The 21,286-nt window shown below is 46.2% G+C and overlaps 1 protein-coding gene across 1 annotated transcript; it reads left to right on the top strand.

Moving 5' to 3' along the window:
- Window positions 1–150: 150 nt before the first annotated feature.
- On the top strand, window positions 151–12,919 carry LOC110080487 (myogenesis-regulating glycosidase). Its single transcript, XM_020796436.3, has one exon. It carries the CDS (start codon window positions 1,217–1,219, stop codon window positions 3,290–3,292), a length of 2,076 nt encoding a protein of 691 aa, XP_020652095.3. The 5' UTR covers window positions 151–1,216; the 3' UTR covers window positions 3,293–12,919.
- The last annotated feature ends 8,367 nt before the right edge of the window (window positions 12,920–21,286 follow it).

Consider the following 21,286-nt stretch of genomic DNA (forward strand, 5'->3'; position numbering starts at 1 on the left):
GCTCGAGACTCTGTGTCATTGCTATTATCTCACATGCTTGAAAATATTCTAAAATATCCTTCCATAAAAACTGGAAAATCTGGTAGCGAAAAAAAGGGTTCTTCCATCCACAAGTTTGGGGGGGGGAAGCCCCGATAGCCTTAACAGCAGTGGTTTCCACCCAGGTGTTCTTGAATTACAACTCCCAGAAATCCTGGCTGGCACGGCTCAGGGTGAAGGCTTCTGGGAGTTGTAGTTCAAGGAATATCTGGGGACCCAAGGCAGGTTGGATCACTGCCTTACAGGCTAGTGATAAAGCAATGGCTTGACCACTGGGCAAAAAGCACAGTATCTTAAATTCACATTTTAACATCTTGTATTTATTGCATGTGTATTGGTTTTGCTGTTTTTAAATTTCTAATGCTGCCCAGAGTAGACCTTTGGTCTAGATGGGCGGGGTATAAATCAAAATAAATAAATAGAAATGCAAAGGATGGTTTTTCAGGCCACTTTCCCCGTGGTTTCTCTGAAGCATAAAAGTTTCCTGGACAACCATTAAGAAAAGAAAAGAAAAGAAAAGAAAAGAAAAAGAAAGAAAGAAAGAAAGAAAGAAAGAAAGAAAGAAAGAAAGAAAGAAAGAAAGAAAGAAAGAAAGAAAGAAAGAAAGAAATTTTTGCAGGAAAATATTGACAATGCAGAGAATAGCAGATGATGTCCCCACTAGGGGACCTTCTTATCTAACAGGAGAATTTTGTTCTCGCTGAACGAATGTCTTTTTTCCCACACAGAGGTATGATCTGTTTCCACCAGCCCATTTCCTGTTCCCGGAGGCCTTCCTCCTTGAAGCTGCTTGTTTACTCCGCTCCCTTCCCCCTCAACTTGGCTGCAGCTCCTACACTGGGGAAATCTGGGCGTCTGACAGCCTGGAAGATTTGCTTGCATAAGAGCTATCAAGGCAGCTGAGTTTGAGCAGAAAGCCTGCACGAGAGGAGGACACAGGGTTCTGGTGAGTTTGGTGCATGTGTGCAAAATGCACTTTTTTCCAATTCATTTATTAGAGAGCTTGGCTCCGCTGGAGAGCTGTCATTTCCCTGCATCCTGACACAGCAGTCTCTATTCCTGGACCTCGGAGAGCTGTTGGTAAACATGCTCTGAGTAAAGCCGATCAAAAAAGCCCCCGTGGGCAGAACAGCCACAGTTTAGAGCCACCGATCCCAGCAATAAGGTCTTTCATATTATGGAAATGCCATCCTTTCATCCCAAAGGAAAGGAAGGAAGGTTAAAGAAGAAAGAGGACACAGGACTGACGCGCAGCCCCGGATCTCCACCATCGCCGGGGCTACCTCTTGGCGTCGATGCATTCTTTGGGATGGGTCTTGTCTCCGCCGTGCTGGTCGGATGTTTCTACATGCTTCTGCTTCAGAAGATCGCTAGAGTGACTTTAGCCGATTTGGACCTTCAACGGGATGGGTTTATCATCAAAAGCCAGAACGGAGAGACGATCTTCAAGCTAACCTTCCAGTCAGGCCACCTGGACCTGGAATCGTGCTCTGAGGAAGGGGAGGTTGTCGTTTGCACCAGGACCGACGAAAGGACCTTGAATTTCGTCATCAAGAGGGTCCAGCCTGAGCGTTCGATTCATTGCTATCATGTTGGCTGGGAAGAGTTTGTGACGGAGGCGGTGGTGGAACACAAGATGTTCTGGGCGGATGCACGTTGGTACGGAGGCTATGAGATGAGCGCCCAGCACTGGCCACTCAAGCTACCAGGGAGTCAAGAACCCATGCCTTTTGTGAGCAGCGATGTGTATTCTTTTAGGAACACCTTTGGGGGCATCTTGGAGAGGTACTGGCTTTCCTCCAAAGCATTAGCCATCAAGATTAATGACTCCGTGCCCTTCCACCTGGGGTTCAATGCCACCGAGAGGTCCCTCACCTTCCAAGCACGATACAAGGACTCTCCTTATGCACCTCCTCTTGGGCAGCATCCTTTCCCAGAGCTGAGATATCAGATCTGCCTGGCTCCAGACATAACCTCTGTCCATAAATATATGGCCAAGAGCTTTTTCAAAAAACCTTTAAGAATGCCTTCGGAAAAAATGTTCAGGTTTCCAATCTGGTCTACATGGGCTGTGTATAGAAAAGAGATTGACCAACGTAAACTTCTGGATTTCGCACAAACGATTCGAAGGCACCATTTCAAATACAGCCACATGGAGATAGATGACATGTACGTGCAGAATTACGGTGACTTTGATTTTGACCCTGCAAAGTTTCCTCGCGTCACCGAAATGTTTGAAAAACTTAAAGAGGATGGGTTTGATGTTACCCTTTGGATACATCCTTTCGTACACAAAGATTCCAAAAACTTTCAGGTGGGAATAGACAACCAGCTGTTTGTGATGGAGCCGATGGGAGCATCTCCTGCCATGGTCAAGTGGTGGAATGGCGTTGGAGCTGTCCTGGACTTTACCAACCCGGCCACCAGGGTTTGGTTTCAGAGTCACCTCATACAGCTCCGTTCCAAATACGGCGTATCATCTTTCAAGTTTGATGCCGGCGAAGCGTGTTACCTTCCAGATCCCTCCAAGACCTTCCAGCCTTTATTGGACCCCAGTTCCTGGTCGAAGCATTATGCAGAGATGGCCATTCCTTTTTATGAGCTCGCAGAAGTCCGAGTCGGCTATCGTTCCCAGCATGTCCCTTGTTTCGTTCGTATCATCGACCGAGACTCCATCTGGGGCCATGAGCTTGGCCTGAAGTCCATCATACCTACGGTGTTGACTGTTAGTCTTTTGGGATATCCTTACATATTGCCAGATATGATTGGTGGAAATTTTCTCCCCAACAAGACGGAAGGTGCCACAGACCTGCCGGAGAAGGAGCTGTATGTCCGCTGGCTGGAACTGGCGGCCTTCATGCCCGCTATGCAGTTGTCCATCCCGCCTTGGTTTTATGACATGGAAGTCATGGGAATTGCGCAGAAGTTCCTACAGCTTCGCGAATCCCTGGTTGCTCCCCTCTTGTTGCAAGTGGCTGGGGAGATCGCTGACAGCGGGGACCCCCTCATACGGCCCATCTGGTGGATTTCTCCCAACGATGAGGTGGCGCACACAATAGATTCCCAGTTTCTTATTGGGGACACCCTGATGGTGGCCCCCATCTTGGAGAGGGGCAAGCGACAGAGAGACATTTATCTCCCCGCTGGAAAATGGCGCACCTATACAGGAGAGGTGTTTCAAAAGACGCCAGTCCTTCTCACGAATTTCCCCGTTGACCTCAATGAAGCCGCTTATTTCTTCTTGGTTTCGTAACCTGCTTCAGGGCCAGGTAGAGGACTCCAGGACCTCCTCATTGACCATTGACGGGCCCATTGGCTTAATCTGCTTCCCTTTCAATGAACCATTTCCCCCACGTACAGCAATTTTGTTAACGGCAATAAACACTTGTCCCTGTGTATATCTGGCTTTTCATTCTGCCAAGCCCATACTTCTTATTTTCGTCTTCCTGGACAAGGAAGGAGAGTTATCTCATAATTTCAGACCAAGTTAACCAACAGACACTCAGTAAACATGGAGAAAGGCTAAATGCCAATATCTTTCAATGAGTGAGAAGGATCCTGGCAGATCAAAAGCGGAATATGAGCTAACAATGCATTGTGGATGCAAATAATAATAATAATAATAATAATAATAATAATAATAATAATAATAATAATAATAATAATAATAATAACAACAACAACAACAACAACAACAACAACAAAACAACAAAACAACTATTATTATTATTATTATTATTATTATTATTATTATTATTATTATTATTATTATTATTATTATTATTATTATTATTATTATTATTATTATTATTATTATTATTATTATTTAAAAAAGGCAAATGCAATTTTAGGATGGATTAACTGGAGTATAATCCCCAAATCCTGTGAGGTGCTAGTCCCCCTCCATTCAGCACTGGTTAGGCGTCATCTGGAATACTGTTGTCCAGTTCTGGACACCCCAGTTCAAGAAGGATGCTAACAAATTAGAAGATGTTCAGAGGAGGGCAATGAGGATGATCAGGGAACGGGAAACCAAGTCCTGTGAGGAGAAAAGAACCAGGGCTGTTTAGCTTTGAGAAAAGGAGACTTGAGGGGGGGGGATAAGATAGCACTCTTCAAAGACCAGAAAGGCTGTCCTACAGATGAGGGTCAGGATCTGTTCACGCGGGTCAGGAGGTGAGGCTGAGGAGCCTGACGCCGAGAGAGGCCCGGAAGGAGGAGACACGAAACTGGGCCTTCTCGGCGGTGGCTCCTCGCCTCTGGAACAATCTCCCTCTGGCGATTCGCGTGGCCCCCACGCTGGGCACCTTTAAAACCCAATTAAAAACATGTTTATTCAGGCCTTCCCTCCAGCCAACTCTTGATTTTTTCTTACTTTTCCTGTTTATTTTTACTGCTGTTCTTGTTTGATTATTATGTATTTGTCTATGTTTTATTATTTGATTTTATATTTGGAAGCCGCCTAGAGTGGTCCGGTGGGCCAGATAGGCGAGGTATAAATAAATAAATAAATAAATAAATAAATAAATAAATAAATAAATAAATAAATAAAGAAAGAAAGGAAGGAAGGAAGGAAGGAAGGAAGGAAGGAAGGAAGGAAGGAAGGAAGGAAGGAAGGAAGGAAGGAAGGAAGGAAGGAAGCCAGATTTTGCCTGAATATCAGGGAAAAAACAACCTAACTGTTAGAGCAGTATGACAATGAAATAAATGACCCAGGGAGTTGGAAGTCTTCAAGAGAAAATGGGACCACCCTCGGTCAGATCTGCTTGGATTTGTACTCCTGCTGTGAGCAGGGGAGGGGTTGGGCTTGATGGCCTCTGAGGCCCCTTCCAACTCCGTGATTCTATGCTTCTATGGGGTCTTAATCCTCTACTTTTTTTACAGCAGGGCTTTGCCCTGTTCGTTCATGAAGGGATGCACACATGGAAAACATTTTAAATTGCTAATTAATGTATAACTTAGTTTTAAAATATATTGAACACTGAGTCCTAGAAGGCATGTTTTCCAGCCCCAAAGGCCACCACTAGCTTGAGTAGGAGGAGCCGGAGTGAAAAGGCAGGACTGAGGTGTCCCTCTGAAACTGGAACTGGTGGAAAGATTTGTTTTGGGGAAAAAGATGCTCCGAAAGGAAAAAAAAACCAAAAACACGCACACAAAAAATCGCTCAGCCCGTATGGTCCCTGGCCAGATGAGAAGAAAAGAATAACTTTCCTAAAGTCTGATCTGAAATACACCGGGCAGAAGGTCTGGCTGTGTGGAAGAGGCCGAGACCATCAGAAGCAGGTCACGTTCCTGGGAATAACACTAAGGTCTTGCCGACCTTTGGGCCCCTGCTGCCCTGACAATCAAAGGGACCAATTGCAAAAAAATAAAAAATAAAATAAAAATTCAAATCCGTTCTTTGACTGATGGAGGTGCTGAGCCTTGGAAACTTCTTCACTTAAAATGCAGTTCTAGGGCAAGTGGAATTCAAAGGATACACTTAGACCAAAGGCAAAATGCACAGGCCAGGGCCATGGACCACAAGCCATGGGTGGCAGGCCATGTGTAGCTCCAGCTCTTCTTCCTTCCTTCCTTCCTTCCTTCCTTCCTTCCTTCCTTCCTTCCTTCCTTCCTTCCTTCCTTCCTTCCTTCCTTCCTTCCTTCCTTCCTTCCTTCCTTCCTTCCTTCCTTCCTTCCTTCCTTTCTTCCTTCCTTCCTCTCTCTGTCTCTTCCTTCGTTCCTTTGTTTCTTCCTTCCTTCCTTTCTCTCTCTCTTCCTTCCTTCTTTCCTTCCTTCTTTCCTCCCTCTCTCCCTCTTCCTTCCTTCTATACATCATCACCTTTTTTCTCTTTCTCTCTTCCTTCCTCCCTTTCTCTCTCTCTCTTCCTTCCTTCTTTCCTTCCTTCCTTCTTTCCTCCCTCCCTCCCTCTTCCTTCCTTCTATACATCATCACCTTTTTTCTCTTTCTCTCTTCCTTTCTCTCTCTTCCTTCCTTCTCTCTCCCTCCCTTCCTCCCCCATCCTGAGGTCTGCAAATTCCATGCATTTCCCCTGCTGGGGGAAAAAATAGTGGGTGGGAGTTATTTTGATTTTCTGGTAGGCTGTCTTCCCTGGGGATTGGAAGTGGGGTAGGGCTGTCTGCAGTTCCCCACTTGCCAGCTGAGGTGGGACGAAGCTAAATTACAGATCAGACTGCGATATATTTAGGGAAACATACTTTCCCTGTATTTATATAGCTGTTGCTCAGCTCTTGTGAGATTTGCTGGAGCCAAATTAGAAGCAGCCGGACAGCAGAATGAGACCCATCCGGAAGAGTTCCTGGCTCTTGGCCCTTCTCTGGAGCAGAAAGCACGCGTACGTCTTGGGACACCGAATTAAGGCTCGCGTTCAGGGGCAGAGAGGTTTGTGCTTCCCTTTGGGTCACACTTTTTCACAAACCTGAGGTTCCTTGTGTGTAAGCGAGGGTGAGGGACTGCCGGTGGAAGGACACAGCACAACAATATTCAGGGACCGTCATCCCAGGGACACGGAGAGCCAGGATCCGCAGGTCTCGGATATCTATGAGTAAAGGTCCGCTTTACATGCATGCCCAGTTCATCCTGGTACATCTGGCTATAGACAGGGGTGGTCCAGCCATCCTGGGCCACGAGGCAGGAGACGTGGGGCGGCACCCTCTCCTCTCCATAATGTTCCAGACTGTCGTCCCTTTTCTTCTCTCCAATAGTGCAGCCTGGTTATCCTGGCGTTTTGGCGAAGCACCTCCTCCAAGAAAGATCGGCGGTGGTCGGAACCTCCTGAAACTAGCATGATCGTCCACAGCCCACGATCCCTGTCAGGAGAAATCATCATCAGCAGCAGCAGCAGGGTCCTTCCCTTGGCCAAAGCATCAATGAAAGGTGAAAGGCTGTCAGGCCACGGGCCACCACGTGAGGCAGGGATTGGTGCCCCTCGTTTGTGCTGCCCACCGTAGGGCAGTCTGATCAGGAACCAGAAGGAAAGGGCTCCCTCGGAGGTCATATGGCAGGGGAAGTGCGGTCCAGCCTACCTGGAAGGCCTCTCTTTCGGTGGCAGCCTGCCACGGCTCTCGAGGGCTCCCCTTCGGTCTATGAGGGCATCTTCAGCCCAGCCGGCTTCAGCTCCAGAAGCAGACACCAGGACTTACCCAAGGCATAGGCTCAGGATCCGAAATGGGCTGCACAAGGTGTTGGGGTCTTTCCATCATGTTCCAAGCGGCAGTCCCTTAAGGTCCCAAGCCGCAGAGCCTCGCTTCCCCAGCCTAGCGGGAGTGATGAGCATAGGAAAAAAAAGCTATACATGGAAGTGTGAAGCACAAGAGGGAAGCTTTTACCATATGTGGTGGACTTGTAGAGTAGCGAAACTGTACTGGATAGCAGTGCATACTCTGTTACAAAAAAATACTGCTTCCGGGAAAGTCTTCCAGGGGTTGGGACAAACCAGCAGAGTTCTGCGTTGAGCCCCCATAATAGCAGTCGCTTCAGGATGCTTTGTCACATCCTGTGGAAGGAAGTCAAGGTAACTTTGCAAGCTGCATGATCTGAAGAGCTGTTAGGACGAAGGGGGTTTGCATCAGATCTGTCCTTGGACAAGAACGGCTTAAGGGGTCAAGACCAGAAAATCCTGCCTGAAGAACAACAGCCTTCCCCCCCTCAATGAGGTCTAGAAGCTTGCATTTTATAAACAACAGCAGTGATGTTTTCTAAAAGGATTTCCAATATTCCACGTGAAGTACTTTAAGGTCATGGTTCAAAGTCTGGATAGACACAAGCACATATGGGCCTACTGTTTTGTTTTGTTTTAACACAACAGCTCAAATACAAGCTCACCCACGCAGTGGTGTTGCAACAGAAGCAGGCAAGAGCTAATACCTGTGACCTGCAACCCTGTGTAGGTCATAGCAATCTACTGATGACAGATGTCAAACATCTGTGTTTACAGCCCTGAAATAATGACAGCTTCAGTGGGCTGACCATGTTGTCTGGACAACAGTCTCCCAAAACGTATTTTCTGTTTAGAGATCCTCGTTGGATTGCACAGTAGACAAAAGAGAAAATTCAACGACACACTGGAAGGATTTAATATTGACCACGTCAACGGGGAAGCTCTCGCTCAAAACAAAAATGTCTGGCGAAATACTCAAGGGGCTCAAGAATTCGAAGTAAAAAGAACCAAGGATGCAGAAAAGGAAGACAGAAGCAAGGGAGGATCATCTCAATGGGCCAATGAGTCTGGCATCCGCGAGCCAGCATATTGCTGTTCCCGAATCTTCTGGGCGAATGTTGGTGCTCATTAGTCAGCTCAGTGGGCTACTGCTCAACTTTAACCCTTAACTTCTTAATTGCCCCCCCCCGGACCCCAAATGGTGTATCTGAGGGTGACGGTCATTTTTAAAAACTCTTTATTATAATTGCTCCTTGGTACAACAGGTACAACAACAAAAAAAAAAAACCCTAAGATCATGGCCACTGGTCCCATCACCTTCTGGCAAATAGAAATGGAAGATATGGAGGCAGTGACAGATTTTACCTTCTTGGGCTCCATGATCACTGCAGGTGGAGACAGCAGTCATGAAATTAAAAGACTCCTGCTTCATGGGAGGAAAGCAATGAGAAACCTCAACAGCATCTTAAAAAGCAGAGACATCACCTTGCCAACAAAAGTCCACATCCTCAACGCTATGGTTTTTCCTGTAGCGATGTATGGAAGTGAGAGCTGGACCATAAAGAAGGCCGACTGCCGAAGAATGGATGCTTTTGAATTGTGGTGCTGGAGGAGGCTCTTGAGAGTCCCCTGGACTGCAAGGAGAACAAACGCATCCGTTCTGAAGGAAATCAACCCTGAGTGCTCACTGGAAGTACAGATCCTGAAGCTGAGGCTCCAATACTTTGGCCATCTCATGAGAAGAGCAGACTCCCTGGAAAAGCCCCCGATGTTGGGAAAGAGTGAAGGCAAGAGGAGAAGGGGACGACAGAAGACGAGATGGCTGGACAGGGTCATCGAAGTGACCAACATGAATTTGGTACCAAACTCCGGGAGGCAGTGGAAGACAGGAGGGCCTGGCGTGCTCTGATTCATGGGGTCACGAAGAGTCAGACATGACTTAACAACTAAACAACAACAGGTCCCCCCTCTGAATTTTACGATATTTGCAAGAAGGCTGAATACAACCATGATTCTTGTGATCTGTTGTTCACTTTTCCCTGACTTTTCTGGAAAAGCACTGTGAACATTTAAAGGGGAGGGGAGAGTAATAGCTTGCAGAGCTTGGCAAAATTAATTTTATCTCCAAGTGCCAGAAGCCGTCAGCTAAGATGGTCCCCTCCTTCATGGATTGCTGCCTTGTTGTGGCGAAGGGGCTTGAGTAACTCAGAGAAGCTATGGGCTATGCCGTGCAGGGACACCCAAGACGGACAGGACATAGTGGAGAGTTCCGACTAAACTCAATCCACCTGGAGTAGGAAATGGCAAGCCACTCCAGTATCTTTGCCAAGAACGCCCCATGATCAGAAACAAAAGGCTAAAAGATATGACGCTGGAAGATGGGCCCCTCAGGTCGGAAGGCGTCCAACATGCTACTGAGGAAGAGTGGAGGACAAGTACAAGTAGCTCCAGAGCTAATGAAGTGGTTGGGCCAAAGCCGAAAGGACGCTCAGCTGTGGACGTGCCTGGAAGTGAAAGGAAAATCCAATGCTGCAAAGAAAAATACTGCATAGGAACCTGGAATGTAAGATCTATGAACGTTGGGAAGCTGGAGGTGGTCAAACAGGAGATGGCAAGAATAAACATTGACATCCTGGGCATCAGTGAACTAAAATGGACAGGAATGGGTGAATTCAGCTCAGATGATTATCATATCTACTATTGTGGGCAAGAATCCCGTAGAAGGAATGGAGTAGCCCTCATAGTCAACAAAAGAGTGGGAAAAGCTGTAATGGGATACAATCTCAAAAATGATAGAATGATGTCAATACGAATCCAAGGCAGACCATTCAACATCACAATAATCCAAGTTTATGCACCAACCAGCATTGCTGAGGAGACTGAAATTGAACAATTCTATGAAGATTTACAACACCTTCTAGAACTGACACCAAAGAAAGATGTTCTTCTCATTCTAGGGGACTGGAATGCTAAAGTCGGGAGCCAAGAGATAAAAGGAACAACAGGGAAGTTTGGCCTTGGAGTTCAGAACGAAGCAGGACAAAGGCTAATAGAGTTTTGTCAAGAGAATAAGCTGGTCATCACAAACACTCTTTTCCAACAACACAAGAGGCGACTCTATACATGGAAATCACCAGATGGGCAATATCGAAATCAGATTGATTATATTCTCTGCAGCCAAAGATGGAGAAGCTCGATACAGTCAGCAAAAACAAGACCTGGAGCTGACTGCGGTTCTGATCATCAGCTTCTCATAGCAAAATTCAAGCTTAGACTGAAGAGATTAGGAAAAACCACTGGGCCACTCAGGTATAATCTAAACCAAATCCCTTATGAATACACAGTGGAAGTAAAGAACAGATTTAAGGGACTAGATTTGGTGGACAGAGTGCCTGAAGAACTTTGGATAGAGGCTCGTAACATTGTCCAGGAGGCAGCAACGAAAACCATCCCAAAGAAAAGGAAATGCAAGAAAGCAAAGTGGCTGTCCAACGAGGCCTTAGAAATAGCAGAGAGGAGAAGGGAAGCAAAATGCAAGGGAGATAGGGAAAGTTACAGAAACTTGAATGCAGACTTCCAAAGAATAGCAAGGAGAGACAAGAGGGCCTTCTTAAATGAACAATGCAAAGAAATAGAGGAAGATAACAGAAAAGGAAAGACCAGAGATCTGTTCAGGAAAATTGGACATATTAGAGGAACATTTTGCGCAAAGATGAACATGATAAAAGACAAGAATGGAAGGGACCTAACAGAAGCAGAAGACGTCAAGAAGAGGTGGCAAGAATACACAGAGGAATTATATCAGAAAGATTTGGATATCCCGGACAACCCAGACAATGTAGTTGCTGACCTTGAGCCAGACATCCTGGAGAGCGAAGTCAAGTGGGCCTTAGAAAGCCTGGCTAACAACAAGGCCAGTGGAGGTGATGGCATTCCAGTTGAACTATTTAAAATCTTGAAAGATGATGCTGTTAAGGTGCTACATTCAATATGCCAGCAAGTTTGGAAAACTCAACAGTGGCCAGAGGATTGGAAAAGATCAGTCTACATCCCAATCCCAAAGAAAGGCAGTGCCAAAGAATGCTCCAACTACCGTACAATTGCACTCATTTCGCACGCTAGCAAGGTTATGCTCAAAATCCTACAAGGTAGGCTTCAGCAGTATGTGGACCGAGAACTCCCAGAAGTACAAGCTGGATTCCGAAGAGGCAGAGGAACTCGAGACCAAATTGCTAACTTGCGCTGGATTATGGAGAAAGCCAGAGAGTTCCAGAAAAATATCTACTTCTGCTTCATTGACTATGCGAAAGCCTTTGACTGTGTGGACCACAGCAAACTATGGCAAGTTCTTAAAGAAATGGGAGTGCCTGACCACTTTATCTGTCTCCTGAGAAACCTATATGCGGGACAGGAAGCAACAGTTAGAACTGGTCATGGAACAACTGAGTGGTTCAAAATTGGGAAAGGAGTACGGCAAGGCTGTATATTGTCCCCCAGCTTGTTTAACTTATATGCAGAATACATCATGCGGAAGGCTGGACTGGAAGAAACCCAAGCCGGAATTAAGATTGCCGGAAGAAATATCAACAACCTCCGATATGCAGATGATACCACTCTGATGGCAGAAAGTGAGGAGGAATTAAGGAACCTTGTAATGAGGGTGAAAGAGGAGAGTGCAAAAAACGGTCTGAAACTCAACATCAAAAAAACTAAGATCATGGCCACTGGTCCCATCACCTCCTGGGAAATAGAAGGGGAAGATATGGAGGCAGTGTCAAATTTTATCTTCCTGGGCTCCATGATCACTGCAGATGGAGACAGCAGCCCTGAAATTAAAAGGCGCCTTCTTCTTGGGAGGAAAGCGATGACAAATCTTGACAGCATCTTGAAAAGCAGAGACATCACCTTGCCAACAAAAGTCCGAATAGTCAAAGCTATGGTTTTTCCTGTCGTGATGTATGGAAGTGAGAGCTGGACCATAAAGAAAGCAGACCGCCGAAGAATTGATGCCTTTGAATTGTGGTGCTGGAGGAGACTCTTGAGAATCCCCTGGACTACAAGGAGAACAAACCTATCAGTTCTAAAGGAAATCAACCCTGAATGCTCACTTGAAGGACAGATCCTGAAGCTGAGGCTCCAGTACTTTGGCCATCTCATGAGAAGAAAAGAGTCCTTGGAAAAAACCTTGATGTTAGGAAGGTGTGATGGCAAGAGGAGAAGGGGACGACCGAGGATGAGATGGCTGGACAGTGTCTGCGAAGCAACCAACATGAACCTGACACAACTCCGGGAGGCAGTAGAAGACAGGAGGGCCTGGCGTGCTCTGGTCCATGGGGTCACGAAGAGTCGGACACGACTAAACGACTAAACACACAAACACAAGATGGTCCCTGGCCATGTTGGTGGACAGAATCTGGACACTGTATATAAAAAATGTAATTTTTCTAAAGTCCAGGGTGTGTTTGGAAAACCTGCTAGATGTTATCTTGTTTAGTTAGCAGTCTAATTTGTTTTGACTTACCCAAGCAGATTAATTGATTGTATGGCTTCTGCCTGCTGTATTTTTCTTTAACTGCTTGTTTCTTCTTAGTTTCACTATTTATATGATGGATATTGATATTCTTTTATATTCTTCTTTTTTTTAATCTTTTGGAGTACCTATTTTGAAAGATGGGGGGCATTTAGAAATTTTAAAAATAAAATGAGAAACTACATAGGCACATGTTTTAAAATGTGCTTTATAGGAATATAAATGAGAGTGTTCTTTCTACCAGAGCCTCTGTGTGCCCTAAAATGCTTCAACACTTCATGCTAGAGTGGGTGGAGGAGAGAAAAAAACAACGGGTGTGCATTTATAGTTTTGAGAACAGATGAGCCAAGAAACTGAACAAGTGAATCATGTTTCCCAGCCTGAAAAGCTGGCTGTTCCGTTTCCAAACTATAAACAGAATTAAGAATATCGGTTTACATTTTAGCTGAAAGGCTGGTCTTATCAGGATAATGCATTTAATTGGACTCCTGCAAGACAATAGACCATGTTATGATTGCCGTTCCCAACCTGGCACCCTCTGAATGTGTTGGGATGAAAGCGATGACAAACCTAGACAGTATCTTAAAAAGCAGAGACATCACCTTGCCGACAAAGGTCTGCATGGTTAAAGCTATGGTTTTTCCAGTAGTAATCTATAGAAGTGACAGCTGGACCATAAAGAAGGCAGACCGCCGAAGAATTTATGCTTTTGAACTGTGGTGCTGGAGGAGGCTCTTGAGAGTCCCCTGGACTGCAAAGAGAACAAACTTATCCATTCTGAAGGAAATCAACCCTGAGTGCTCACTGGAAGGACAGATCCTGAAGCTGAGGCTCCAATACTTTGACCATCTCATGAGAAGAGAAGACTCCTTGGAAAATACCTTGATGATGGGAAAGAGTGAAGGCAAGAGGAGAAGGGGACAACAGAGGACGAGATGGCTGGACAGGGTCATCCAAGCGACCAAGATGAATTTGACCCAACTCTGGGAGGCAGTGGAAGACAGGAGGGCCTGGCGTGCTCTGGTCCATGGGGTCACGAAGAGTCGGACACGACATAACCACTAAACAACAACACACTTCCCATCCCCTTATCCACCCTAAATAACCCTCTGCCATTCCATTCCAGACGCCAAACCCAATCTGGTGACCCGCAGCTCACATCACCCCCAGCTAGAATGGCCTTGCTGGCTGGCTGGGGGGGGTGTCATCAAGGTTGTAGCCCCCCCCCATCTCTCTGGGTTCCACCGGATGCAACTAGAGCGGTCAGAGTCGTATCCCCGCCTGCTTCTCCCATGCACAACCACTCTCAGCCACAACAGCCTGAAGTGGGTGGCTTCCTCCAGCTTCTGGACCGGACCTCTCCTCGTGGCTCCCATTACGAAACTCACGAGCCTTCTGACCACGAGGGCAGTTATTCCTGGCACCGGGAGGAGGCCGTGCAGGAAGCTTTGTGGTTAGAGGACCGCTAAGGAGCGGCTGCCATGCACAGGCTGCCGTTTGCCTGCACCCAAAGGTTTCTGCAGCGGATCCTCCAAATGCTGAAATTTCCCTTCTTCCATGAGACACATTTGCATGCGAGCGCTGCTAAACTCTCTCTTCTGGCTCCATGTAATGGCTGCAAAGATGTTTCGAGGACTGGCTTTCTGGGAAATGAAAAGATTCAGGGGGAAGGGGAAGAAGACCAGAAGGCTAAACAAAGAAAATCTTGTATTCGCTTTCACGGCCGGGATCTGATGGTTGTGGGTTTTTCAGGCTCTTTGGCCGTGTTCTGAAGGTTGTTCTTCCTAACGTTTTGCCAGTTTCTGTGGCCATGGGCATCTTCAGAGGACAGCACTGGCCACAGAGACTGGCGAAACGTTAGGAAAAACAACCTTCAGAACACGGCCAAAGAGCCCGAAAAACCCACAACAACCAAAAGAAAATCTTATTTTATTTTTTTTGGCAAGGAGACAGGATAAAGGAAGCAAAGGTAGACGTGGATAGAAGGGTGAGATTAGCAAAGAGATCTCTTGGTTCAACTCTCTGGCCACCGTTATCTTGTCTTTATGGTTTGTCGGACCTTGTTTTGTGTTCGTAACCTTTCCATTTCTTTTAAGGTGCAAAAGGGAATATCCGTTGATGGGAAGGCCAAAGCAGACAACAGCGATAAAGGGGTAACCTTTGCATTCAGAAGATACACAGCATGGTGCGCTGGATGTATTTGTGGTTTAGTCTGTGGCACAGAATCGGGGCCCCTTCTGGGAGGCACACCTTTCGAACTTGCTGCCTCATCTTTCAAAGACAACACCTGAAGCTAAAAACAGCAAATATGCAAATATTAAAGCAGATCAAACAAATGCCACACTAGGAAATGGTAAACAAAAGCAACAACAAAAATACATTCAAAACAGTAAGGCGTAACCATCCATTAAAATATTCCACTCAGGCAGGTAGTCCCCGAGGGAAAGATTGCCTGAAGTGAAAGGTGTATTTGCTTGCTTGCGGAAGGACAGCCAAGATGGGGAGCACCCTGGCCTCCAGTGGCAGGGAGTTCCAGTCTCTCCTTGAGCAGCCACAGGGAAGAAGGCCCTCTCCCATGTCCCCACCAAATTCACCCGTGAAGCAGGTGGGACTGAGAGAGGCCTGATGATCATAACATCCATGCAGGCTCATAAAAAGAGACACGGTCCTTGAGATAGCTTGGGCACAAGCCATTTAGGGCTTTATAGGCGAGAACCGTCACTTTGAATTCCAGCCAGAAAGGGATCGAAAGCCAGTGGAGTTGCTCTCACGGGGAGGGGGGGGAATTGTGTGGTTCCTGCCTCCAGCCGAAGTTAGCCATCTGGCCGCTGCGTTTTGGACCCGCTGGAGTTTCCCGACACTTTCCATCGGCAGCCCCACATAAGAGCCGGGAAGTCGCGAAGGCGTGTGCCACCGTGTCCAGATCAGACCTGTCCAGAAACGGACGTCGCTGGTGCACTAGCTTCAATTGTGCTAAAGCCCTCCTGGCCACCGCCGGGAACCTGGGCATCCAGGCGCAGAGATGAAGACCCGAGTAAGCCTACATAAGATTACAGCCTTTCTTGGGAAGTAAGAAGGAATCCTATATAATTCAAATAGGGTTAATTCAAAAGAAAATGAGACTAAAAATGGGGGTGGGGGTGTAAGATGGTGATGACGGATGTTTCCGCTCCCACTCTCAGTCTTCTCAAATCTCTCCCCCCCCCCCAAAAAAAAAAATATGTTAGACTACAGCAGCATGGCTTCGAGCAAGTGCCTAAATGTAGGAAAGATTTCCTGAACTCGGCTCAGTGAAGAGAACTCCGTAATCTGTAGATGTTGCTAATATTTTTAAAACTAATGATTCCAATTAAAAACCATTCTTTCCATTTTGTTCTGTGCTTCGGTCAGGGCATCCGACAACTGCCACATCCTTCTACGTCGTTAATTGCTTAATTCATTCCTTACTCTTTTTTCCATAGCACGTCACAATTCATCCCTCATTAATTATACAACACCAGGGAATGGAAAATTAAGCCCGAACATCAGGTGGGCCATCCTTTCCTGTATCACACAAAAAAAGCATACAGAGATATTTTTTAAAAGGAAAAAAAAACCCTTAAAATGACCCAAATGCAAGAGTAGGTGATACCTTTATCAGAGTACTAAGAAGAAAAAACACACACACATACAAAACCACAAAAAAACAGAACAATGAGTTTCATGAGTAAAACCCACTATGCACCCATGTTTTATGGACACTGCAGAAAAATTATGATGATTGGTGATGTAATGCCCAAGCTCTGAGTCAGATCACTGGAACATTTTGCACTGTACAGGAGGATCCCCCCCTCCCCGTGTCTGTGGTGGATCAGTCCCAAGCTCCCACCCCCAGATGCTGAAAAATGCGGATTATAACAAACGCTGTTTTAACAGCAAACACTATACATAGCAGGGTTTCTCACGCCCTTTGGTACCCAGTTCTGGTGACTACACTTTAGAAATAGATATTTCTAAGATTTCTCTTTCAATATTTTTTAATATGTTAAGACTGTGGATAAGTGAATCAGCGGATGCCGACCCCACAGATATGGGAGTTCAACTGTCCTGTCAGCACTCTCTGGCCGTGCCTGATCATGGGCAAGGTTAGAGGTCTTTGCCCGTCCTACCTGGGTCCCCTATTAGGGACAGAACCAGCGTGGATTCTTCAGGGCCCGGCCTGCCATTAGCCAGCCTCAGATAGAAGGTGCTGGGAAGCAGAGGCTCCTCTTCCTGCATCTCCTGACACTCCTGGTCGTTTCCTCTTGAAGACTAGAGCCCTGGATGCCACTTGAGCCTGCTCAGCAGCCCCTAAATTAATCAGCTGCCTTCAGGCAGGGAAAACATTATCCGGGCTGATGTAAAAAGCAAAAGTTTTACAGGCACCTTTCGCACGTGGAGTGAAAGCTATCCCCAGCATTTCCTTTGGGCAGCCAAATGGGTTAAGCCAAACTTTGTTCTGCTACAAAGTGATGACCCTTTTCTGTGTTAAAAAATAAAATAAAAATAACACTAAAGCCATGAAATTGTCAGCAGGAAGGGAATCTGGTTTACACATAGTACACCTCCCATTCCAATGGACAGACCACATGGGGCAGGTTAAAACAAAGCTGGTAATTTTGTGGACAAAAAGACACAAATAAAACAGGCTTAGCCTCTGGCAGTGGAAGCTGGTGACTTTGGCATCGCCAGATAATGGCGGTGGGTCTGCTCCGAGTTTTAATACAACCTTTGCTCAAGGCATTTAAGGTGTTGAATTCTATCCTAAACATAGGTTCGGCACCTTGGATCTCTCCTTTAAATCTGGACTAGAGGATTTGTGTTTTTAGACTACAGCTGCCCAGGTTTCCTTGTCACAAAAAGTTTGGACTGAAACCCAGAGCAGAAGAGTCCCACAAATACTGGAACGGCCAGCCTCCACTAGCTGGTGATGCCTTTTTTTTAAAAAAAAAGCAGATGCTGTTATTGGGATTTATGAGACCACGTGGAGGTCCGCTCAGACAATCCCTCTTCCTTCGGTGTCTTCCTTCAGTTATCATTATAAACAGAGTTTATTTGGCGCAGTAAATAAGAATTCCCAAAGCAGGGAAGGAAGGGGAGTGGAAGATTAGACTTGCAGGAGATGTGAAGGGGGTGCCGACTATTCACACTATACTTCAAGATTTGTTCTTCATGAATTATGCAAACACAAAGGACGAAAAAGGAAGCCTGCATGCAAGGCATGCCATCCGTTCCTCCACAGAATGTATTTTGGGGGGATATTACAAAAAAATACTGTGTTCACTTGTGGTTTTACTCCCACTCTGGAACGCAAAAAATCTGTATGTTATAATATTAAAGTCAGCCAATTTCCAAAGAGGGATATGCCTCTCCCCAGAACAAGCCCCAAATTACACAGGTTTTTTTCCCTTCCGTGATAGGATTTTAAAGCTTATACAAGTGTCACAGGTGGCTGGATAGCTCAGTGGCTATGGAGCTAGAGGTTGTGAGTTCGATTCCCCCACTGGGCTTTCTGCGGTAAGAGCCAGCCTGTGTAGCCTTGGGCCAGCTGAACAAGCACAGAGTTGCCCCCAGGAGAAGGAACGGCAAACCACTTCTAAATATGCTCTACCTGGAAAACCCTGAAAAAGTGTCACCTTCAGCCAGAATTGACTTGACAGCTGCTCTTAGTTATTTTATTAAAGGTAGCATCTTCTGCTCTTGGTTTATTGTCATGCTTTGAAAGGGGACCCATCCTGAGTACAATTGCAGGTGTACCCATTGTGTGGGACCTTCTTCCCCCGGTGTTATTTTTTTCCACATGGAATTCCAAGAAGAGAAATCAAGGAGAACACAAGATAGTATTGTTCACAGAGAGTTCTACGTCCAAGCAGAAACTACTCTCTCTCTCTGTTACTCTCACTCTTTCACTAGAAAAACTCACGATCCCAAACTGTTGTGTCCTGGTGGTTCAGAACAGGCTCCATTTTGATCGTCTAGTTTTTCTCTTAGAGTAGCAGCCTCCAGACTGAACCAGTAGGTGCCATTCTCCTGGGTTAACGTGCCAGTCGAGAACACTATTCATTTAGGACACAAGACAGAAGAGAGAGGCCATTGTAATATCAAAGGCATGTTCTCCTTTTACACTGAAAAGAGATGCAAAAATGTTTTTAAAATGCTTGAAAGATTGCTTTTGCATGTTTAAAACAGTCAGGATCTCTGCCTGCCTGAACCACAGCAAAAAACGACACTCTCCTGCTTCCTGTCTTCTCCTGGGCTGGTGGCTTTTTCTGTCCGGCCCCCAGAATAATTCCATCTGTTTGCCAGCCTGTTTATCCACCAGAGAGTTGCTTATAAAAGCCGAGTTGCTTATTCAAGCAAAAGATTCTGGTCTTCTACTAAGGGCGAGGTCACCTACTCAGGGAGGTTTTGGGTGTCCAGAAAAGCGAGAAAGTGTTAATGATTTAATCTGATAGAGCTGCAAAACCCTCAAATAACCATGTACCACTTCCAAGTCCAGCAAGTCCTGTTTGGCATAAGCTTTGGTGAAGGGACGTGGTGGTGCTGCGGGTTAAGCTCCAGAAGCCTCTGTGCTGCAAGGTCAGAAGACCAGCAGTCGTAAGATCGAATCCATGCAATGGAGTGAGTTCCCATCACTTGTCCCGGCTCCTGCCAACCTAGCTGTTCGAACGCATGTAAATATGCGAGTCGATCAATAGGGACCACCTCGGTGGGAAGGTCAAGGTGTTCCGTGTCTAGTTGCGCCGGCCACGTGACCACAGAAACTGTCTACGGACCAACACTGGCTCTATGGCTTGGAGATGGGAATGAGCACCGCACCCTAGAGTCGGAGACGACTGGACTAAATGTCAAGGGGAACTTTTATCTTTTGGTGAATTGCAGCCAGTTCCTTCAGAGATACCTCTCACAAAAAACCAAAAATGTGCCCCAAACAGGACTTATTGGGTTTTTTTTTCAGGAGCGAGACATTCACTGGTGACAAGCAAAGCTATCCCTCTATAAATGGGCCTGTAATAGCGCCCACAACCCAAAATGCTAGATCCCCCAGAAGATTCAGCACAGTGAACAGATCAGAAGTGGGCTCAGAAGACCTGGGTTCGAATCCCTGCTGGGCCGTGGAACCTTGAGTAGAGGCCGGGGTGGCCCTGGCAAAACCACTCCTTGAACCTTTCACGTATCTCAAATGCTGGCCTCGACGGCCTTATTAGGCTCTTTTCCACCTCAATTATTTGACGACTGCATTAGGTTTGCCATAAGCCAGAAGGGACCCTCCTGGTATCGCAAAACAGCTCCAAGGAAAACTCTCTTCTCTCTTCAGGCAGCCTTTTAAGCAATAAGCCTCTCTCAGGAATGCTTTATTTATTAACTTCCAGATATTTAAATGTTTTAACCTTGTTTTTAATCTGTTTTTAATCTTGATCTATATATATTTGTTTTTAATATGTTTATGTAATACTTTTAGAACAGTTGTTTTGTGATTTTAGCCATTGTGAGCCATCTTGGGTCTCCCAAGGGGAGAAAGGAAATATTTAAACGATATCAACCAACCCACCAGTGTCCTGTTCCTGCCATGGCCAACAAACCATCCTCTGGGAAGCTACTAGGGATCACAACTGCAGGAACCCCTTCCTACCGCAACCTATTTTCCACCACTTGATACTTTGGAGAGATGTAATGCCACTGGTACTCAACATGGCATTTAGCCATCATATGTAATGGCCATTGGCAGTTTACCTTCCATAAATCTGCCTAATCCACTTGTAATTAGGTTCTTATAACTGAAGTTGGCAGCTGCCGCTACTGTAAATGCCTTACAGCAGTAAACTGTGCCGTCATTCTGATGCATGTCAATAATTTTTTTCCCTCTCTGTCTTGAATCTCTCACCACCTCTTGCCTTTCAACAAAGGATCCTTGGGGGTTCTAGCATTTCAAGAGAGGGACAACAGCACCCATCAACTTTCTCTGCCACGTGCCTCATTTTATGCCTTTTCCTCTCATCCCCTTTCACGCCACCTTTCCCCTGTATCTAAAACAGCTCTAAGCGTGGCAACAGAAAATCCTATTTGCAGGATATTGAGACGCTGGCAGGTGTCCAGGAAAGGGCGGCCAAGGCAGCCGAGGGCCTGGAAACGAAGCCTTGTGAAGAGTATTTGGTCCAGCTGGGCACGGAGAGGGCAAGAGCGAGCAGTTCGGTTACAGCCACCTTCCAAGAGCTGAAGGACAATCATGCAAAAAATGGAACAAATTCATCTTCTGCATTCCACGGGATAAAAAGCGCGCGCGCACGCGCACGCACACACACCAGCAAAGTGTGCTGCTTATATACCATCACCACCCCAGCACTTAAAGCACTATCTGAGCGGCTTACGATTTAATTATGCAGGCTATGCATTGCCTCCCCAGAGAGCTGGGTACTCACATTTACTGATCTCGGAAGGCCGAGTGAACCTTGAGCCAGCTAGCTACCTGGGATTGAACCTGGATTATGATGAGCAGAGTTTTGGCTGCAGTACTGCAGTTGAACCACTGCGCCACATG

The sequence above is a fragment of the Pogona vitticeps genome, chromosome 2 (assembly GCF_051106095.1).
Source record: "Pogona vitticeps strain Pit_001003342236 chromosome 2, PviZW2.1, whole genome shotgun sequence".
Taxonomy (NCBI): Eukaryota; Metazoa; Chordata; class Lepidosauria; order Squamata; family Agamidae; genus Pogona; species Pogona vitticeps.